We start from the raw sequence: 17,263 nt of genomic DNA, 5'->3' as shown, positions 1-17,263 counted from the left end.
CAGTGTTTAAGGAAGTAGGTGGAGTCTACCAATATTAGTTGTTTTATTTATTTATTTATAAAAAGAATGAGAGGAATAGAAACCAAAACCACTTCTCTTACTGCTCAGAAAGATTTGTTACTTGGGCTGAGGGGAAGCCTCCTGGAGGTCATTGGCTCTGATCTTACTTATAGAGCTCCTGGATTTCAACAAAAACTGCCTAGGCTGCTGCTTCTGGAGAGCTGAAGCTACCCAAATAACTAGTGGTTATTATACAACTAGTGGTTATAAATGGGTGAGGGTGAAGGACGGGTTATTTGAGAGTCTGGAAGATAAAGGATTTAAGAAGGATGGAGGATGGTTACTGGAGGGCAAGAGGCAAGAGTTAGGGAGGCTGGGCTCAGGAAGGTACAGTGTAGGGGCATGGAGGGGACTTGAGGGATGTGCAGATGCTCTGAAGCCACCATAGCGCTGTGGCTATGCGTGGACTCAGGAGCTCTGAGCTCTGATGCTGAGTTCCTGGGTGAACCTGGGGCTGCTCACTTAACCTTTCTTTTCTTTTTTTTTTGTCAGTTGAGGGGCTTGAACTCTGGGCCTGGATTCTGTCCCTCAGCTCTTTAGCTCGAGGCAAGCGCTGTACCACTTGAGCCACAGCACCACTTCCAGTTTTCTGGTGGTTTATTGGAGAGAAGAGGCTCATGGACTTTCCTGCCCAGGCTGGCTTTGAACCACAATCCTCAGATCTCAGCCTCCTGAGTAGCTAGGATGACAGGCATGAGCCACAAGTATCTGGTACTTTTTGCATTTTATATAAGAGCGGGTTATGGTTTAAAGGAATATTTAAACAACCAAAATATTTCAAGTATATAACCTCAAATTTATTTGTTTTGCAACTTGGGAATTGTATCCACTGGACTTTCCACTAAAAATGTTGTAAACATTTTTCCTGTCTCTGCAAGTGCTGATTTTAGTTTTAGCCCTAGAATCTCCCTGGAGAAGTGTTTCTGGCAAGAAAATGATGCTGAGTCTTCATATTTATAAAGAACTTCTAAGAAAATGAATCGCCAGTTCTTAGATGTTTCTGTTTAAGAAGATCACATTGTCCCAGGCTCCTAAAAAATCTCCTTGGCAAAACCCAAATGAAAATTCCCACTTTACTGAAATAAAATGTTTTGCAATATTTTGAATGGCTTGTGAGATTGTGTACTTTAGACTATTTAGGCAAGTGCTGTGTGTGTGTGTGTGTGTGTGTGTGATGACATGAGGCAGGTGCTTGGGAGATGAAAGCAAAGCCTATGGTGTTGAAATACTGACTTGGTGATTGTGTTGAACTTAGGGAGGCAGAGCAAAGGGTTTGCCGCTCAGCGCAGCCCCTAATCCCTGCTTATTATTATTATCATTATCATCATTATTATTTAACTTTCCTAAGGAAAGACCATCCCCCCCTTGCCATTCCCTAGTTTTCTGTTTTTGGCAGCAAATGAGACAATTGCTGAGCCAGCTTTGGCTGGTTTTCGGGAAGTCAGATGACCTTTTCTCTCCACTGGCTCTCTATTCTTCCTGCCCTGAGGTGGACACCATGGACCCACTGCTGACTTTCCTATGCCTGCTGCTCCTGTGCCCAGGTAGGAGTCAGGGGAGGGAGCTGATGAGGGCCCTGTAGCACAGCCATTGTTCCAAGGTTGAGTCCTATGTGTGAAAGGGACAGTCTCTCCAGCTTCCTTGTTGTGCGATCTTAGCTCTGTTGCTATCCCCACCCACAGGTCTGGTAGCCACTGCTGCACCCTCCTGCTCTCAGAATGTGAATATCTCTGGTGGCACGTTCACTCTCAGCCATGGCTGGGCCCCTGGAAGCCTCCTCATCTACTCCTGCCCCCAGGGCAGTTATCCATCCCCAGCGACCAGGCTTTGCAAGAGCAATGGACAATGGCAGACCCCAGGATCCATCAGGAGATCCACCCGGCTTGTGAAAGCAGTGTGCAAACGTGAGGCTCCTAGGCTTCCTTTCATGTCTTCCTCAGTGGCCAGCCCAGAGCTTTAATTGAGAAGTTGCTCAAGATGGAGCTTACTCTGGCCAGGTGGTGTGGGGAGGGAGGGTCAAGCTGCTCTGGCAGAGGTCCTTCTGAAAGTGTCAGTTGTCAATTGCAGCATTGATCACCTTTGTACTCCTAACTACCCAGGAGGCTGAGTTCAAAGCCAACCAGAGCAAAAAAGTCAGTAAGACTCTGATCTCCAACTAACCAGCAACCCCCGCCCCCCCAAAAAAAACCCCACAAACTGGAAGTGGAGGTATAACTCAAGTGGTACAGCACCAGCCTTGAATGAAAAAGCTAAGCAAGAAGCCGGCACAGGTAGCTCACACCAGTAATCCTAGCTACTCAGGAGGCTGAGATCTGAGCATCGCAGTTCAAAGCCAGCCAAGGCAAGAAAGTCTAAGAGACTCTTTCTCCAACTATCCACCAGAAAACAAGAAGTAGCGCTGTGATAGAGTGCTAGCCTTGAACAAAAGAGCTCAGGGACAGTGCCCAGGCTGAGTTCAAGTCCCACAACCAACAAAAAAATAAAAAGATAAGCAAGAGTATGAGGCTTGTGGGGTGCCCATGGCTCATGCCTGTAATATTAGCTACTCAGCAGGCTGAGATCTAAGGATTGTGGTTCAAAGCCAGCCTGGGCAGAAAAGTCCGTGAGACTCTTATCTCCAATAAACCACCAGAAAACCGGAAGTGGCACTGTGGCTCAAGTGGTAGAGTTACTTAGCCCTAAGCTGAAGAGCTCAGGGACAGCACCCAGGCCCAGAGTTCAAGCCCAACAACTGACCAAAAATAAGAAAAAAAAGTGAGGCCCTGAGTTCAAATCCCAATACCACTAATTCCACAGAAAAGGAAAAAAACTGCCATTGTTCATCTGGTTGCCTAAAACAGAAATCTCACATGCTTCAATTTTCTCTCTCTCTCTCTCTGTGTGTGTGTGTGTGTGTGTGTGTGTGTGTGTGTGTGTGTGTGTGTGTGTGTGTGTGTGCTTGTAATGGGGTTTGAACTCAGGCCTAGTGGTGCTGTCCCTTAGCTTTTTCACTCAAGGATGAAGATCTTCCACTTAGCCACAGCTCTACGTCCAGCTCTTTCTTGTTAGAGATAAGAGTCTCATGGACTTTCCTGCCTTGGCTGGCTTTAAATAGTGATCCTCGGATCTCAGCCTCCTAAGTAGCTAGGATAAGAAGTGTGAGCTACCAACGGCCAGATCTTTCAAGGTTTTAACCACCAGTTGGTCACTCTCCTGGGTTCTCACAGTATTATCACTAGTGCACACCCAGCCTAGGTGCTGGCCATCCATCCCTGACTCTCCCACTTCTCTCCATCTAGCTGTTCGCTGCCCAGCACCTGTCACCTTTGAGAACGGTGTGTACACCCCTCGGTTGGGGTCCTATCCTGTGGGTGGCAACCTGACCTTTGAATGTGAGGATGGCTTCACACTGCGGGGCTCACCTGTGCGCCACTGTCGTCCCAACGGCATGTGGGATGGAGAGACGGCTGTGTGTGACAACGGAGGTGTGTGCTCTAAATGCTGGCTTGCTTGGGGTCTGGGGCTCCCAGGGAGCCTTGGAGCCAAGTTAGAGATGGGACCAGATGTGAGTAAATTGAGGTCTATGGATCACCAGTTGTTGGTGCTAAGGTACTGAGCTTCAATTGGACATGAAGTTTCCATATACTTATCTAGCTCCCCACCCTCTCACTGTACTGGAGCTTGAACTCAGGACTTAGACCTTGTTCCTTAGATTTTTTGTTCAAGGCTAGTGCTCTACCACTTCAGTGGTAAGAGTCTCATAGTCAGGCGCTAGTGGCTCACACCTGTAATCCTAGTTGTTTAGGAGGCTGAGATCTGAGGATCATGGTTCAAAGCCAGCCCAGGCAGGAAAGTCCATGAGACTCTTCTCTCCAATTAACCAACAGAAAACCAGAAGTGGCTCTGTGGCTCAACTGGTAGAGTCTTGCTAGTATTATTTTTCTGGCGGAGTAAGACTCCTTGGCTACCATCTACCCAGGGTTCTGGGGCAGACAGGATGAAGCCAAGTCAGGACTAGGAGGTTTCAGGGCTGGTGGAAATGATTGACTTCAGCTGGGTGCAGGTGGCTCACACCTGTCATCCTAGCTACTCAGGAGGCTGAAATCTGAGGATTGCAGTTTGAAGCCAATCTGAGCAGAAAAGTCCCCATGAGACTCTCTCTTTTTTTTTTTGGTCAGTCATGGGGCTTGAACTCTGGGCTTGGGCGCTGTCCTTGCGCTCTTTAGCTCAAGCCAAGAGCTCTACCGCTTAAGCCACAGCGCCACTTCCAGTTTTCTAGTGGTTTATTGGAGGTAAGAGTCTCACAGACTTTCCTGCCCTGACTGGATTTGAACGTGATCCTTAGATCTCAGCCTCCCGAGTAGCTAGGATTACAGGCATGAGCCACTGGCACCCGGCTCCCATGAGACTCATATCTCAATTAACTACTCAAAAACTGGAAGTGGCACTGTGGCTCAAGTGGTAGAGCATTAGCTTTGAGCACAAAGAGCCTCAGGAATAGCACCCAGGACCCAAGTTCAAGCCCCACAACTGACAAAAGAAAAAACAAAAAAAAGAAATGGCTGATTTCTGAGTTCTTTCATCCTATGGAAGGTTCTCCATCCATGCCCTGGCATCTTCTGAAGAACTCTGGTGACTCTGAGGGTCCAGAGAGGAGGAAGAGCCTGGGGGGGGGGGGGGAGGGCGGAACGGGGAATGGTACCCTGCTCACCTCTGTCTTTTTGTTGTTGTCCACTTGTAGCTGACCACTGTCCCAACCCAGGCACTTCAGTAGGTGCAGTGAGGACGGGTTCCCGCTTTGACCTTGGGTACAAGGTCAGCTATCGCTGCTCCTCAAATCTGGTGCTGACGGGGTCTGCGGAGCGGGAGTGCCAGAGCAATGGGGTCTGGAGTGGGTCAGAGCCCATCTGCCGCCGTGAGTAGCCATGCTGCCTGCTGCACGAGACTCCGGGCACTCCACGCAGCCTGGCCCTGGCTGATTGTCTTGTTTTGTGGCTTTTCCCACAGAGCCCTACTCCTATGACTTCCCAGAGGATGTGGCCCCCGCCCTGGGCACCTCCTTGTCTCATCTGCTTGGAGCCACTAATCCTAACCAGAAGAGGAAGGGTGAGTGCCCAGGGTTGGAGCAGGAAAGGCCAGGCCTGGGAGGAGCAGGGGAGAGTAGAAGCCTCCCTGGGAGGCTCCAGTGGGCTCAGTGACTGAAGGGTAGAACCAGAGTCTGGATACCCTTAGCCAGAACACAGGAAGAAGGGGTTCATCTGAATTCTCCCCAGAAAAATTGGCTCGTAGAATCCAAATCCAGCGTTCTGGTCACCTGAACCTCTACCTGCTTCTGGATGCCTCTCAGAGTGTGTCGGAAGAGAACTTTAAGATCTTCAGGGACAGTGCCTCCCTCATGGTGGACAGGGTGAGGATGATGGGACTGCATGCCCAGGAGCCTGGCTGGCTCCCTCAGCTTCCCTCCCACGGCTCACTTCCTCCCAGAAGCCTTCCCAGATTTTATTCATGCCTTGCTGGGATCATGAATTCAATTCATCGAATTATGGTTTTCGTTTCCCACAGATACCTGCTGTGTGTCAGGCACTGTGCTAGGGGGCTGGGGAATACCAGAAATTCATCATCTAGAGAAAGCAAGTAGTCTCCACAAAGGGCAACAAAAGAATTCAAAGGGTGAGGGTGGGGGAGTGTAATGGCAGAAAGATACTGATACTCCTATTCAATGATTTCATTAGAATTGAATAAATAATTTAAAATGTATACCAAGCACGGGTGGCTCACACTTGTCATCTTAGCTACTGAGGAAGTTGCAATCTGAGGATTGCATTTCGAAGCCAACCCAGGCAGAAAAGTCCATGAGATACTCTTATCTACAATTAACCAGCAAAAGTCAGAAGTAAAGCTATGGATCAAATGGTAGAGTGCTTGTCTTGAGCAAAAAAGCTAAGGGAAGGCTGGGAAGGTGGCTCAGTGGTAGAATGCTCATCTTGCAGGCATGAGGCCCTGGGTTTGATTCCTCAGCACCACATAAGCAGAAAAAGCCAGAAGTGGTGCTGTGGCTCAAGTGGTAGAGTGTTAGCCTTGAGCTGAAGAGCTGAGGGATAGTGCCCAGGCCCAGAGTTCAGGCCCCACGACTGACCAAAAAAAAAAAAAAAAAGCTAAGGGGACAGTGTTCAGGCCCCATGTTCAAGCCCCTAGTAGAGGTACGCGTGCGTGCGCGCGCACGCTCACACGCGCAGAATAGGTGCTGAACAAATGTTACTTTTCTATTTTTTCCAGGCTGCAGTTTCTTAGAAAGTACCTTGCCCTATTGGTTCTCTGTCTCCTTTCTGGTTCTTTTACCACCTCCCACTTTGGTTGGGAGCCTCATGCTGCCTCTCACCTGCTCTCCTTCCCCAGATCTTCAGCTTTGACATCAATATCAACGTTGCCATCATCACGTTTGCCTCACGACCCAAAATCATCATGTCTGTCTTGAATGACAAATCTCAGGATATGACTGAAGTGGCCAGTAGTCTGGAAAACTTGAACTATCAAGGTATGGCTGTCGTCAGGGAGGATAATAGGAAGCTGAGCTTGGTGACCATAGACAGTAGCTTCCATGTTCAGCTCCCTACTTCATGACTGACTGTAGCACTGGGAGTCCAAATACATAGTGCAGGTCTTCAGATTCATGCATATGCACAAACCACATGGTCTGCTTGTCACGGCTCAGCACTGTAGAATAAACATCATTAGGGCTGGGAACAGTGGTAGAGTGCTTGCCTCGCATGCCTGAGGCCCTAGGTTCAATTCCTCAGCACCACATAAACAGAAAAAGCCAGAAGTGGTGCTGTGGTTCAAGTGGTAGAGCATTAGCCTTGAGCTGAAGAGCTGAGGGACAATGCCCAGTCCCAGAGTTCAGACCCCATAACTGACAAAAAAAAAAAAAAAAAAGAATAAGTATCATTACCACCTGCACACAGTGACAAACTGCCTGGGTAGTATGCAGCAAATGGCTAAAACAACCCAAGTTTTGTGGGAACACCATCTTTGAATCTTGGGCTCTTCCAGTGGTATTAGATAGGCGTTATGTAATGAGCATATCTAAGGCAAAAGACATCTAGTTAGTTTTTGGCAGTTGTGAGGCTTGAACTCAGGGCCTGGGCACTGTCCCTGAGCTGTTTTTACTCAAGGATACTGCTCTGCCACTTTGAGTTACAGCTCTACTTCCCATTTTTGAGTAGTTAATTGGAGATAAGAATCTCATGGGGATTTTGTTGCCTGAGCCGGCTTTGAACTGTGTTCTTCAGATCTCAGCCTCCTGAATAGCTATGATTATAGACATGAACTACTGGCATGGCACTCTTTTATTTATTTTTGTACCCATCCTGGGGTTTGAACTCAGGGCCTGGGCACTGTCTCATAACTGTCTGGTTCAGGGCTAGTGCTGTACCAATTGAGCAATAGTCCCACTTCTGGCTTTTTGTTGATAGTTGGAGATAAGAGTCTCACAGACTTTCCTCCTGGGCTAGCTTTGAACTGTGATGTTCAGATCTCAGCCTCCTGAGTAGTTAGAACTACAAGCATGAGCCACTGGTGCTAGGCTTCCTTCCTTTCTTTTTTTTTTTGTGCCAGTACTAGAGCCTGGGTACTGTCTTCTATGTTTTTAACTTGCATTTTTCATGGGTTGGGAAGAGTAATTCCTGGTCCCCAGGGGGCAGGTGGGAGATCTCTGAGAGTTTTTTCTTTTGGTGTATTCCAGATCATGAAAATGGAACTGGGACCAACATCTATGAGGCCCTAAACAGTGTCTACATCATGATGAACAACCAAATGCAACGCCTGGGCATAGGAACAGTGGCCTGGCAGGAAATCCGACATGCCATCATCCTTCTGACTGACGGTGGGTAGTGGTAGGGTGGAATAATGGAAGGTGTATTAATACAGAGTCAGAAGTTCTGCATTCTGCTTCTCCCTCTGCCACTTTTCTCCTCTCTCTTGTTCAGCCTTCATAGAAAATGTATTTCAAAGGAATGAGTTGAACAATAGTACAGTTGAACGAATATAAAATAAACTCATATCTGACTCTTGTTACACTTTAATAGGGTTTTCTTAAATTTTTTTTTTTTGGGGTCCTGTCATGGGGCCTGAACTCTGGGCCTGGGTGCTGTCCTTCAGCTCTTCAGCTCAAGGCTAGCGCTCTACCACTTGAGCCACAGCGCCACTTCCGGCTTTTTTTCTTTTTGCTTATGTGGTGCTGAGGATTGAACCCAGGGCCTCAGGCATGCAAGGCAAGCACTTAACCACTGAGCCACCTTCCTAGTCCTTAATTTTTTTGGGGGGGGGGTCAGTTGTGGGGCTTGAACTCTGGGCCTGGGCGCTGTCCCTCAGCTCTTCAGCTCAAGGCAAGCACTCTACCGCTTGAGCTACAGTGTCACTTCTGGTTTTCTGGTGGTTTTTGGAGATAAGAGTCTCTTGGACTTTTCCTGTTTAGGCTGGCTTTGAACCATGATTCTCAGACCTCAGCCTCCTGAGTAGCTAGGATTACAGGCATGAGCCACCAGCACCTGGCTTCTTAATTTTTTTGTATTTATCAATGTATGAGATTTCTGTGTGTGTGTGTGTGTGTGTGTGTGTGTGTGTGTGTGTGTGTGTGTTTATGTACTTTTGTTATTACCAGAGTGAGGGTTGAACCCACACTGGTTTAGTTTGCTTGCTTGGCTAGTACTGTATAACCCAAGCCACACACCTCCAGAGTGTGTGTGTGTGTGTGTGTGTGTGTGTGTGTGTGTGTGTGTGTGTGTGTGTGTGTGTGTGTGTGTGTGTGTGTTTGCTGGTACTGAGGCTTGAACTCAGGGCCTAGGCATTGTCCTTTCTTTAGTTTCTTCACTCAAGGCTAGCACTTTACCACGAGGCACACCTCTACTTCTAGCTTTTTGGTGGTTAAATGGAGGTAAGAGTCTCATGGACTTTTCTGCTCAGGCTAGCTTTGAATCTTGATCCTCAGATCTCAGTCTCCTGAGTAGCTAGGATGTCAGGTATGAGCCACAGGTACCCAGCTCCAGTATCTTATTCATAAAGCAGAAATGGCGTTGAGAATGATGACCATAATGATGGTGAGGTTATGTAAGCTGCTCCCCTTCCCGGCAGGATATTTACAGAGAACTACTTTAAGGGAGCTTACAGTTAGTTTGTTCAAGCCACCTGTGGTTAGGGCATGTTGGTTCCTTTGCTCCCTGGGAGGTCACATCCCACTAGATCTGGGAGATGCAGGTCCTTAGCAGGAGGTGAGGGGCATGAACGGAAGCAGCTGCCTGTGGTGGATATGGCCACTGCCACTCACCCAAATGATATTGTTCCTCCAGGACTTTGTTTTCTCATCTATAAAATCAGATCAGATCTGAATATCCACACTTCCTGGGGTTTCATGAGAATTAAATGAGAAAAAGGATGTGGGCCCCCTTGCTCATTGCTGGAATGTTTTTTAAAAAAAGTAAATGGTATGTTTTGAAATGGTTTGGTTGAGGTTCTTCTGGGACTTTGTGGAATCCTGATATGTGCTCAGTGTCAATATTTTGTTTGGTGCCAGTTCTTAGGCACTGCCCAAGCTTTTTTTTTGCTCCAGATTAGTGTTCTACTGCTTGAGCTACAGCTCTACTCCCAGCTTTTAATTGGAGATAAGAGTTTCATGGACTTTCCTGCCCATGTTAGCTTTGAACCATGATCCTTAGATCTCAGCCCCCTGAGTAGCGAGAATTACAGGTATGAACCCCTGGTACCCAGCTCAGATGGTTAATTCTTTTCCTTCTCTGCTCTAGGAAAGTCCAACATAGGTGGTTCACCCAAACCAGCAATTGACAACATCATAGAATTACTGAAAATCAAGCCGGACAGGAACGACTACCTGGGTGAGGCTCTGTTCCCTACTCCATCTGTGCTGTCCCAGGGGAGCAGGCACCGCGTTCTCAGTCAGGGGTCCTAGCACATCTTCAACAGGTTTTTGTTGTTCCCTTCTGGCCCGGGGCTTGAATTCTGGCCTTAGGTGCTATCCTGAAGCTCTGTTTACTCAAAGCTAGTGCTCTACTATTTGAGCCACAGCACTTCTTCTGGCTTTTTCTGTGATTAGCTGGAGATAAGAGTCTCATGGACTTTCCTGCCCCGATTGGCTTTGAACCACCATGATCCTCAGATCTCAGTCTCCTTAGTAGCTAGGATTGCAGGCATAAGCCACAGGTGCCTCATTTTCTTCAACAGTTTTAAGTCTGTTGTTCTATGTGGAATTGGCTGAGTGTGATAAGGAAGAGTCTGGAGTTAAACTTCCCATGGGCTGCACCTTGTTTTTATTCTTGGTGGATTGGGTGGTGGACAGTTTCTTCCCGTGTGAGCTGGAAGCAGTGATAGGACCGGCCTCCTAGGCAGATAACTCAAGATGCTTAGAGAAAGGTTATCTGGCATGGAAAAACCACTAGTACCCAGCAGCCTCTGTGGCCATCATCACCTCAGCGTCCTCAGCACCTTCTCATGTTTCAACAAACCTTCCAGGAAGAAGGGCTCAGCTTCCTTGTAAGGGCCTGTCCCCACTATTCCCCTTTTGTAGTGTACATAGCTGATGAGGCCTCCACAGGTGTGGCCTTTGAAAAAGAACAACTCCCAGGTTCAGACTGCACTGACCTTTGACCAGGAAAAGATATCTCTATCTATCTATCTATCTATCTATCTATCTATCTATCTATCTATCTATCTATCTAATCATCTATATATTTGTCTGTTTGTCTATCTATATCTCATTAATGCTAGGCATAAGCTATACTTCAGAGAGAGACTTTCAGATAAGGAGGGAAGCTAATTTTCAGTCCCCAAAGGTCTTTGCATCCTCACTGCCCCATTTCTTTTCTTTTCTTTTTTTCTTGTCAGTTGTGGGGCCTGAACTCTGGGCCTGGGCGCTGTCCCTCAGCTCTTCAGCTCAAGGCGAGTGCTGTACCACTTGAGCCACAGCACCATTTCAGTTTTCTGGCGGTTTATTGGAGATAAGAGTCTCACAGACTTTCCTGCTTGGGCTGGCTTTGAACAGAGATCCTCAGACCTCAGCCTCCTGAGTAGCTAGGATTACAGGCATGAGCTACCATGCCTGGCTTCCCCATTTCTTAGGGGTCAGATAATAATTCTTTAAAACACACTGGGCCACTGGGCACCGGTGGCTCATGCCTGTAATCCTAGCTACTCAGGAGGCTGAGATCTGAAGATCACAGTTCAAAGCCAGCCCAGGTAGAAAAGTTTGTCACACTCTTATCTCCAATAAACCATTCAGAAAACTGAAGTGGTGCTGTGGCTCAAGTGGTAGAGCGCTAACTTTGAGCTGAAGAGCTGGGAGACAGTGCCCAGGCCAAGTTCAACCCCCACAACCAACAAACAGACAGACAAACAAACAAACAAACAAACAAACCAAAAACTCACTGGACCAAGGAAGATATAATTCAGTTCTTACCCCCTTCCTCATTAGCATCTAAACCAGGGTCAATTGCAGAAGCAGAGGCTGGAGGTGTGGCTCGAATGCCCACCTAGAAGTAGCAGGCACAAAGCCTGAGTTCAATCCCCAACATCACCAAAAAGAAAATAGTATAAAATAGAATAAAGGGTCTAGGGGCTAGCTCAGTGGTAGAGCATTTGCCTAGCATGCTTGCTGTGACCCTCAGCATTGCAGAATACATAAATGACTCATGCCTGTAATCCTAGTTACATAGGAAGCTGAGATTTCAGGATTGAGTTTGAGGCAGACAAATCCTCAAAGCTCATATCAATAAACCACAAAATGCTCTAAATGGAGAATAGCTCAAGTGGTAGAGTGTCAGCCTTACGTGAAAAAGCTAAGCAGGAGACTGAGCCTCTGAGTTCAAGCCCCAGTACAGGATATAACACACACACACACACACACACACACACACACACACACACACACACACACACTACATGAACGAATATACAAGAAACCAAACAAATGCTCCAAGAAACCCCACTAGAAATGACCCTTTTGGTGCTCCTACTGTTGGGTGTTCCTACTGTTGTAGTCCACAGATCTGTGGACTACTTTAGGGGAGTTCTCCCCTGGCACCCATACTCTGAGGCCAGCATGTGCAAGTAGTCCAGTCAGAAGAGGCATTTTGGTTGTTTTGTTTTGTTTGTAGGTTGTAGGGCCTGAACTCTGGGCCTGGGCACTGTTCCTGAGCTCTTCAACTCAAGGCTAGTGCTCTACCACTTGAGCAACAGCACCACTTCCAGCTTTTTCTGAATAGTTTATTGGAGATAAAAATCTCACAAACGTTCCTGCCTGGCCTTGGCTTTAAACCATGATCCTTAGATCTCAGCCTCCTGAGTAGTTCAGGATTACAAGCTTGAGCCACCAGTGCCCAGCTAACAATGAAAACTTTTTGCAAGCCAGGCACCAGTGGAGATCTGAGGATGGTTCAAAGCCAGCTTAGGCAGGAAAGTCCATGAGACTCTTATCTTCAATTAATCACCCCCCCAAATAAAAGCTGGAAGAGGAGCTGTGGCTCATGTGGTAGAGTACTTAGCATTGAGCTGAAAAAGCTCAGGGACAGCACTCAGGCCCTGAGTTCAAGCCTAGGACAGGCATATACACACATAATTAAAACCAAGCCAACTCTATTTTTACAGAGTTGAGAGTTGACCCCAAGATCTCACACTTGCTAAGCAGGTACTCTACCAATGAGTCACACTGCTATCTCTCCTTCGCATTATCTAATAATAGAAGGTAGTGGATTAGGCTCACCCTAATCCAATCCAATATGACCTCATCTCTTGCTCAGCTTTTCACTTACTATTGACACTCTACTCCTTAAGCTACCCCCCCCCCCTCCCAGGCTAATTGGAAATGGAGCTTTACAAATTTTACTGCTGGCTTCAGATCTCAGCCTTTTTTAAGTAGCTAGGATGACAGGTATGAGCCACTGGTACCCAGTCCTCACCTTAACTTGATTACATCAGCAACGATCTAATCAAAGTCATACTCACAAGTCCTGGGGATTAGGATCTGGACAACATAATTCTACCCATTATAGGCAATACACAAGATAAATAAGGAAACCATAAAGCATACAGGAGACAGGTGTCATGGAACATGAGATGAAGTAGAGCAGGGCCAGGTCTGTGGCATTGATGTTTTAGTCAAAGAAGAACTTACTGAGGTGACATTTGAGCCAAAGCTGCGAAAGTGAGCTACGTGGATCTTGGGGAGAGTCAATCAGGCAGAGAGAGGCACAGCTGGCCCCTAAGGCATGAGGTGGCCTGTGGTGGCAGCATGCCTGTGGATTGAGAAACCTCAAAAAGGCTGTTCAGGAAGGGCATAGCGTGTGGAGTGAAGTCAGACAGGGAGCAGGGATGAAGGAGGAAAGGGCACAGCTCATGGTTTGTTTGGTTTTTGCTGGTCCTGGAACTTACGGCCTGGACACTCCCTGAGCCCTGAGCCTCTCTGTGTTCAAGGATAGAACTCTACCACTTGAGCCAAAGCCCCAGGTCCAGCTTTTTCTTTTATATGGTACTGAGGATTTGAACCCAGGGCTTCATGCATGCTAGGCAAATACTCTACCACTAAGCCACATTCCCAGCCACCTCATGTGGGTTTTTATTGGCACTGCTTCCAAGTTGGAACAGCCACTCAGACACAGGATTCTGGTGAGTACCCTTGTCTCCATCAGACATTTATGCCATTGGAGTGGGAAAGCTGGATGTGGACTGGAAAGAACTGAATGAACTGGGGTCTAAGAAGGATGGCGAGAGACATGCCTTCATCCTGCAGGACACACAGGCTTTGCAGCAGGTCTTTGAGCACATGCTAGGTGAGTGAGCTTTGCCCTCCCCGCAGCGGGGTGGTGGTGAGGGAGCAGCCAGGGTCTCAGGAGACACAGTACTCCTCCTATGCCTTCTTCTCCATCTGATCTTCACACCCACAGATGTCTCCAAGCTCACAGACACCATCTGTGGGGTGGGGAATATGTCAGCCAATGCCTCTGACCAGGAGAGGACACCCTGGCATGTCACTTTTAAGGTAAAAGGAAGGGAGGTGGGGCTTGGATCCCAGAGGTGAAAGCAGACATGGGCCAGCCCTTGATTGTGGCCTGTTGCCTGCAGCCTAAGCACCAGGAAACCTGCCGGGGGACGCTCATCTCTGACCAGTGGGTCCTGACAGCAGCTCACTGCTTCCACCAAGCTGCCAACAGTTCCTTTTGGAGGGTCAATGTGGGTAAGACAAGGGGCTGTACTAGACTCCAGACCCTGAGGCTAGAACTCTTACTACCTGGCTCTGGCCCGTTCACGAGTCCTGATCCAGCCTAATTCACCATATTGTTGCAGGGGATCCAAACTCCCAATGGGGCAAAGAATTCCTTGTGGAGAAGGCAATAATCCCCCCGGGGTTTGATGCTCATGCAAAGAAGGAGCAAGGGATCCTGGAGTTCTATGGTGATGACATCGCCCTGTTGAAGCTGGCCCAGAGAGTAAAGATGTCTAGCCATGCCAGGTGTCCGAGTGTGGGATGGGAAAATGTCCTGCGCACTAAAGTACTCTGGTCAGGTCCAGAGGGGATACTGAGGCTGAGCCTGTGTGACACCCACTCTTCTCCCCAGGCCCATCTGCCTTCCCTGCACTATGGAGGCCAATATGGCCTTGCGGAAGCCCCAAGGCAGCACTTGTCAAGACCATGGTGAGTGATGGGCTGCTGAAGAGCTGGGAGCAGGGTGTGTGTGTGTGTGCGTGCGTGTGCGTGCGGGTGTGTGTGTGTGTGTGTGTGTGGTGCCAGTACTTGAACTCAAGGGCTAGGCACTGTCCCTTAGCTTTTTCTTGATCATGGGGCTTGAACTCTGGGCCTGGGTGCTGTCCCTGAGCTCTTCAGCTCAAGGCTAGCATTCTACCGCTTGAGCTACAGCATCACTTCTAGTTTTCTGGTGGTTAATTGGAGATAAGAGTCTCATGGACTTTCCAATTTGGGCTGGCTTTGAACCACGATCCTCAGATCTCAGCCTCCTGAGTAGCTAGAATTATAGGCGTGAGCCACCAGCGCCTGGTTCCCTTAGCTTTTTTCACTCAAGTTTGACACTCTGCTATTTGAGCCACACAGCTTCACTTCTGGCTTTTGAATTGGAGATTAGTATCTCTTGGATTTTCCTGTCTGGGTTGGCTTCGGATCTCTATGTTCAGATCTCAGCATCCTCAGATCAGCTTAGTTTACAGGTGTGAGCAACTGGTTCTAAGCATGTTAACAGGAGCTGGGAAGCAGTCTCCAAGCCAGATGACTGGATTCTAAGTAAAGGGATCTGCGCTGACATCTCTTTCTCCTTGATGGCAGAGAAAGAACTTCTGAACCAGCAGAGCATTCCTGCCCATTTTGTGGCCCTGAATGGGAACAAGTTGAACATTAACCTCAAGACAGGGAAACAGGTGAGGAACACTGAAATAACCTGGAGGCAACCTCCAAAATATTGTTCTTCATCCTCTGGCTCTGGCTACTTTCTCCTTTTTTTTTTTTTTTTTGGTTGGTGGTGGGGCTTGAACTCTGGGCCTGGGCACTGTCCCTGAGCTCTTCAGCTCAAGATGAGCACTCTACCACTTGAGCCACAGCACCACTTCCATTTTTTCTGGTGGTTTATTGGAGATAAGAGTTTCATGGACTTTCCTGCCTAGGCTGACTTTGAACCACCATCCTTAGATCTCAGCCTCCTGACTAGCTAGGATTACAGGCGTGAGCCACCAGCTCCTGGCCTACTTTCTCCTTCTGACTGAAGTCCTACCCCCTCCCAGGCCTAGCCAGTCAACCAACTGTTATCTGGGTTGTTCATTCTACTCTTCTCTCCCTTCCCACCCCCTGCAGAGGACAAACTGTATCCAGGTAGTCTCTCAAGACAAAAAAACCTTCCCGAACTTGACAGATGTCACACAGGTGGTGACAGATCAGTTCCTGTGCAGTGGGATGCCGGGAGATGCCAATATCTGCAAAGGTGTGTGTTCATGCCTGGATTTCCAGGGGTAAAGGCCACTGTGTTCCTAAGGCCCAGCATGTCAGGACACCAGTGTTCTGCCCTGGGTAACACTACCTCTTGTTACTCTTTACCTATAGGAGAATCCGGGGGAGCAGTTTTCCTTGAGCGGAGATTCAGGTTTTTTCAGGTGAGAAGGAGGGAGCTACAAGAGTGAATCTCCATCTGGTTGAGGACATAAGGATGCTGTGTGTGTGTGTGTGTGTGTGTGTGTGTGTGTGTGTGTGTGTGTGTACATGTATGTGTACATGTGCGTGTATGTATACTGGGCTTGAACTCAGGGCTTGGGTGTTGTCCATCAACGTTTTCATTCTAGGCTAGCAATCTACCACTTGAACCAGCTCCTCTTCTGGCTTTTTGCTGGTTCATTGGAGATAAGAGTCTCATGAACTTTCCTGCCCTAGCTAGCTTCAAACCACCATTCTCAGATCTCAAGTCTCCTGAGTAGTTAGAATTACAAGCGTGAGCTACCTGTGCCTGGGCTTTAAAGGAACCAGGGAGGTTGGGATCAGGGACTTCTGCAACCTGCCAACCCATTCTGTTTCTTCCAGGTGGGTGTAGTGAGCTGGGGTCTTTACAACCCCTGTTCTGGCACTACCAATAAAAACACCCGCAAAAAGGCTCCCCCTGGCGTCCCACCACCCAGAGACTTCCACATCAATCTCTTCCGCCTGCAGCCCTGGCTGAGAGAGCACCTGGAAGGTGTCCTGAACTTTTTGCCCCTCTGATTATGACCCCTTTGCTGTCCTGTCAGGATCTGCCATCTTTCCTACCTCTGAACATTGACCTCAGACACTGTGACCCATCCCCACTCCTAGCTGCATAAATCCTGGGTTCTAGGAGCCCAGGTTCAGTGTACACAAGCTGGGGAAACCCCAGAGCTGGTGTCAGCATGGCTGGCTGCCCCGCTGCCCTCCCCGCTAAGCCTTCCTTACCTCTGCTTTGCTCCCATCCCTCCCTCCTACCCTTTGTACTCGATTTGTACATGGAATTTCCCAGTTATGAAATTAATAAAACCCAACGATTTCCACATTTGTCTGTGCCTCTGCCTGGGGGTGGGGGATGGGATAGGGAGGCCAGAATGATTCCAGGAAGGTCACGGACCCTGCTGGACAAACAGCTGCTGGACTCTGCCCCAGAACACAGCCTGTAGGTGAGTGAGCTGGGGGCCTAATTGGGATCTTTAAGGGGGATTGTCA

The 17,263-nt window shown here is 48.2% G+C and overlaps 1 protein-coding gene across 2 annotated transcripts; it reads left to right on the top strand.

Moving 5' to 3' along the window:
• The first annotated feature begins 1,538 nt into the window (after positions 1-1,538).
• On the top strand, positions 1,539-17,094 carry C2 (complement C2). 2 transcript variants are annotated; one of them, XM_042684346.1, is made up of 18 exons: positions 1,539-1,604; positions 1,743-1,964; positions 3,339-3,524; positions 4,781-4,954; positions 5,047-5,145; positions 5,313-5,446; positions 6,436-6,574; positions 7,781-7,921; positions 9,837-9,926; positions 13,731-13,871; positions 13,986-14,080; positions 14,164-14,275; positions 14,386-14,551; positions 14,658-14,734; positions 15,377-15,468; positions 15,899-16,025; positions 16,145-16,194; positions 16,616-17,094. In XM_042684346.1, exons 1-18 carry the CDS (start codon positions 1,559-1,561, stop codon positions 16,790-16,792), a joined length of 2,268 nt encoding a protein of 755 aa, XP_042540280.1. In that variant the 5' UTR covers positions 1,539-1,558; the 3' UTR covers positions 16,793-17,094. The 2 variants fall into 2 exon arrangements, with proteins under 2 accessions (XP_042540280.1, XP_042540281.1); XM_042684347.1 differs by having other exon boundaries at positions 1,559-1,604; positions 1,752-1,964.
• The last annotated feature ends 169 nt before the right edge of the window (positions 17,095-17,263 follow it).

This window comes from Dipodomys spectabilis, unplaced genomic scaffold (genome assembly GCF_019054845.1).
Source record: "Dipodomys spectabilis isolate Male_0828 unplaced genomic scaffold, ASM1905484v1 ptg000085l, whole genome shotgun sequence".
Lineage (NCBI taxonomy): Eukaryota > Metazoa > Chordata > Mammalia > Rodentia > Heteromyidae > Dipodomys > Dipodomys spectabilis.
The sequence above is the reverse complement of the archived record's forward strand: the minus strand, read 5'-3'. Positions and strand labels throughout refer to the sequence as shown.

What these genes read in the sequence shown, in the direction of transcription:
- C2 (XM_042684346.1), top strand. Translation starts at nt 1,559, where the DNA reads ATGGACCCACTGCTGACTTTCCTATGCCTGCTGCTCCTGTGCCCAG. An exon ending in CCTGGCATGTCACTTTTAAG is followed by an intron (nt 14,081 to 14,163) that starts GTAAAAGGAAGG and finishes TGTTGCCTGCAG; the next exon opens with CCTAAGCACCAGGAAACCTG. An exon ending in AGATGCCAATATCTGCAAAG is followed by an intron (nt 16,026 to 16,144) that starts GTGTGTGTTCAT and finishes CTTTACCTATAG; the next exon opens with GAGAATCCGGGGGAGCAGTT.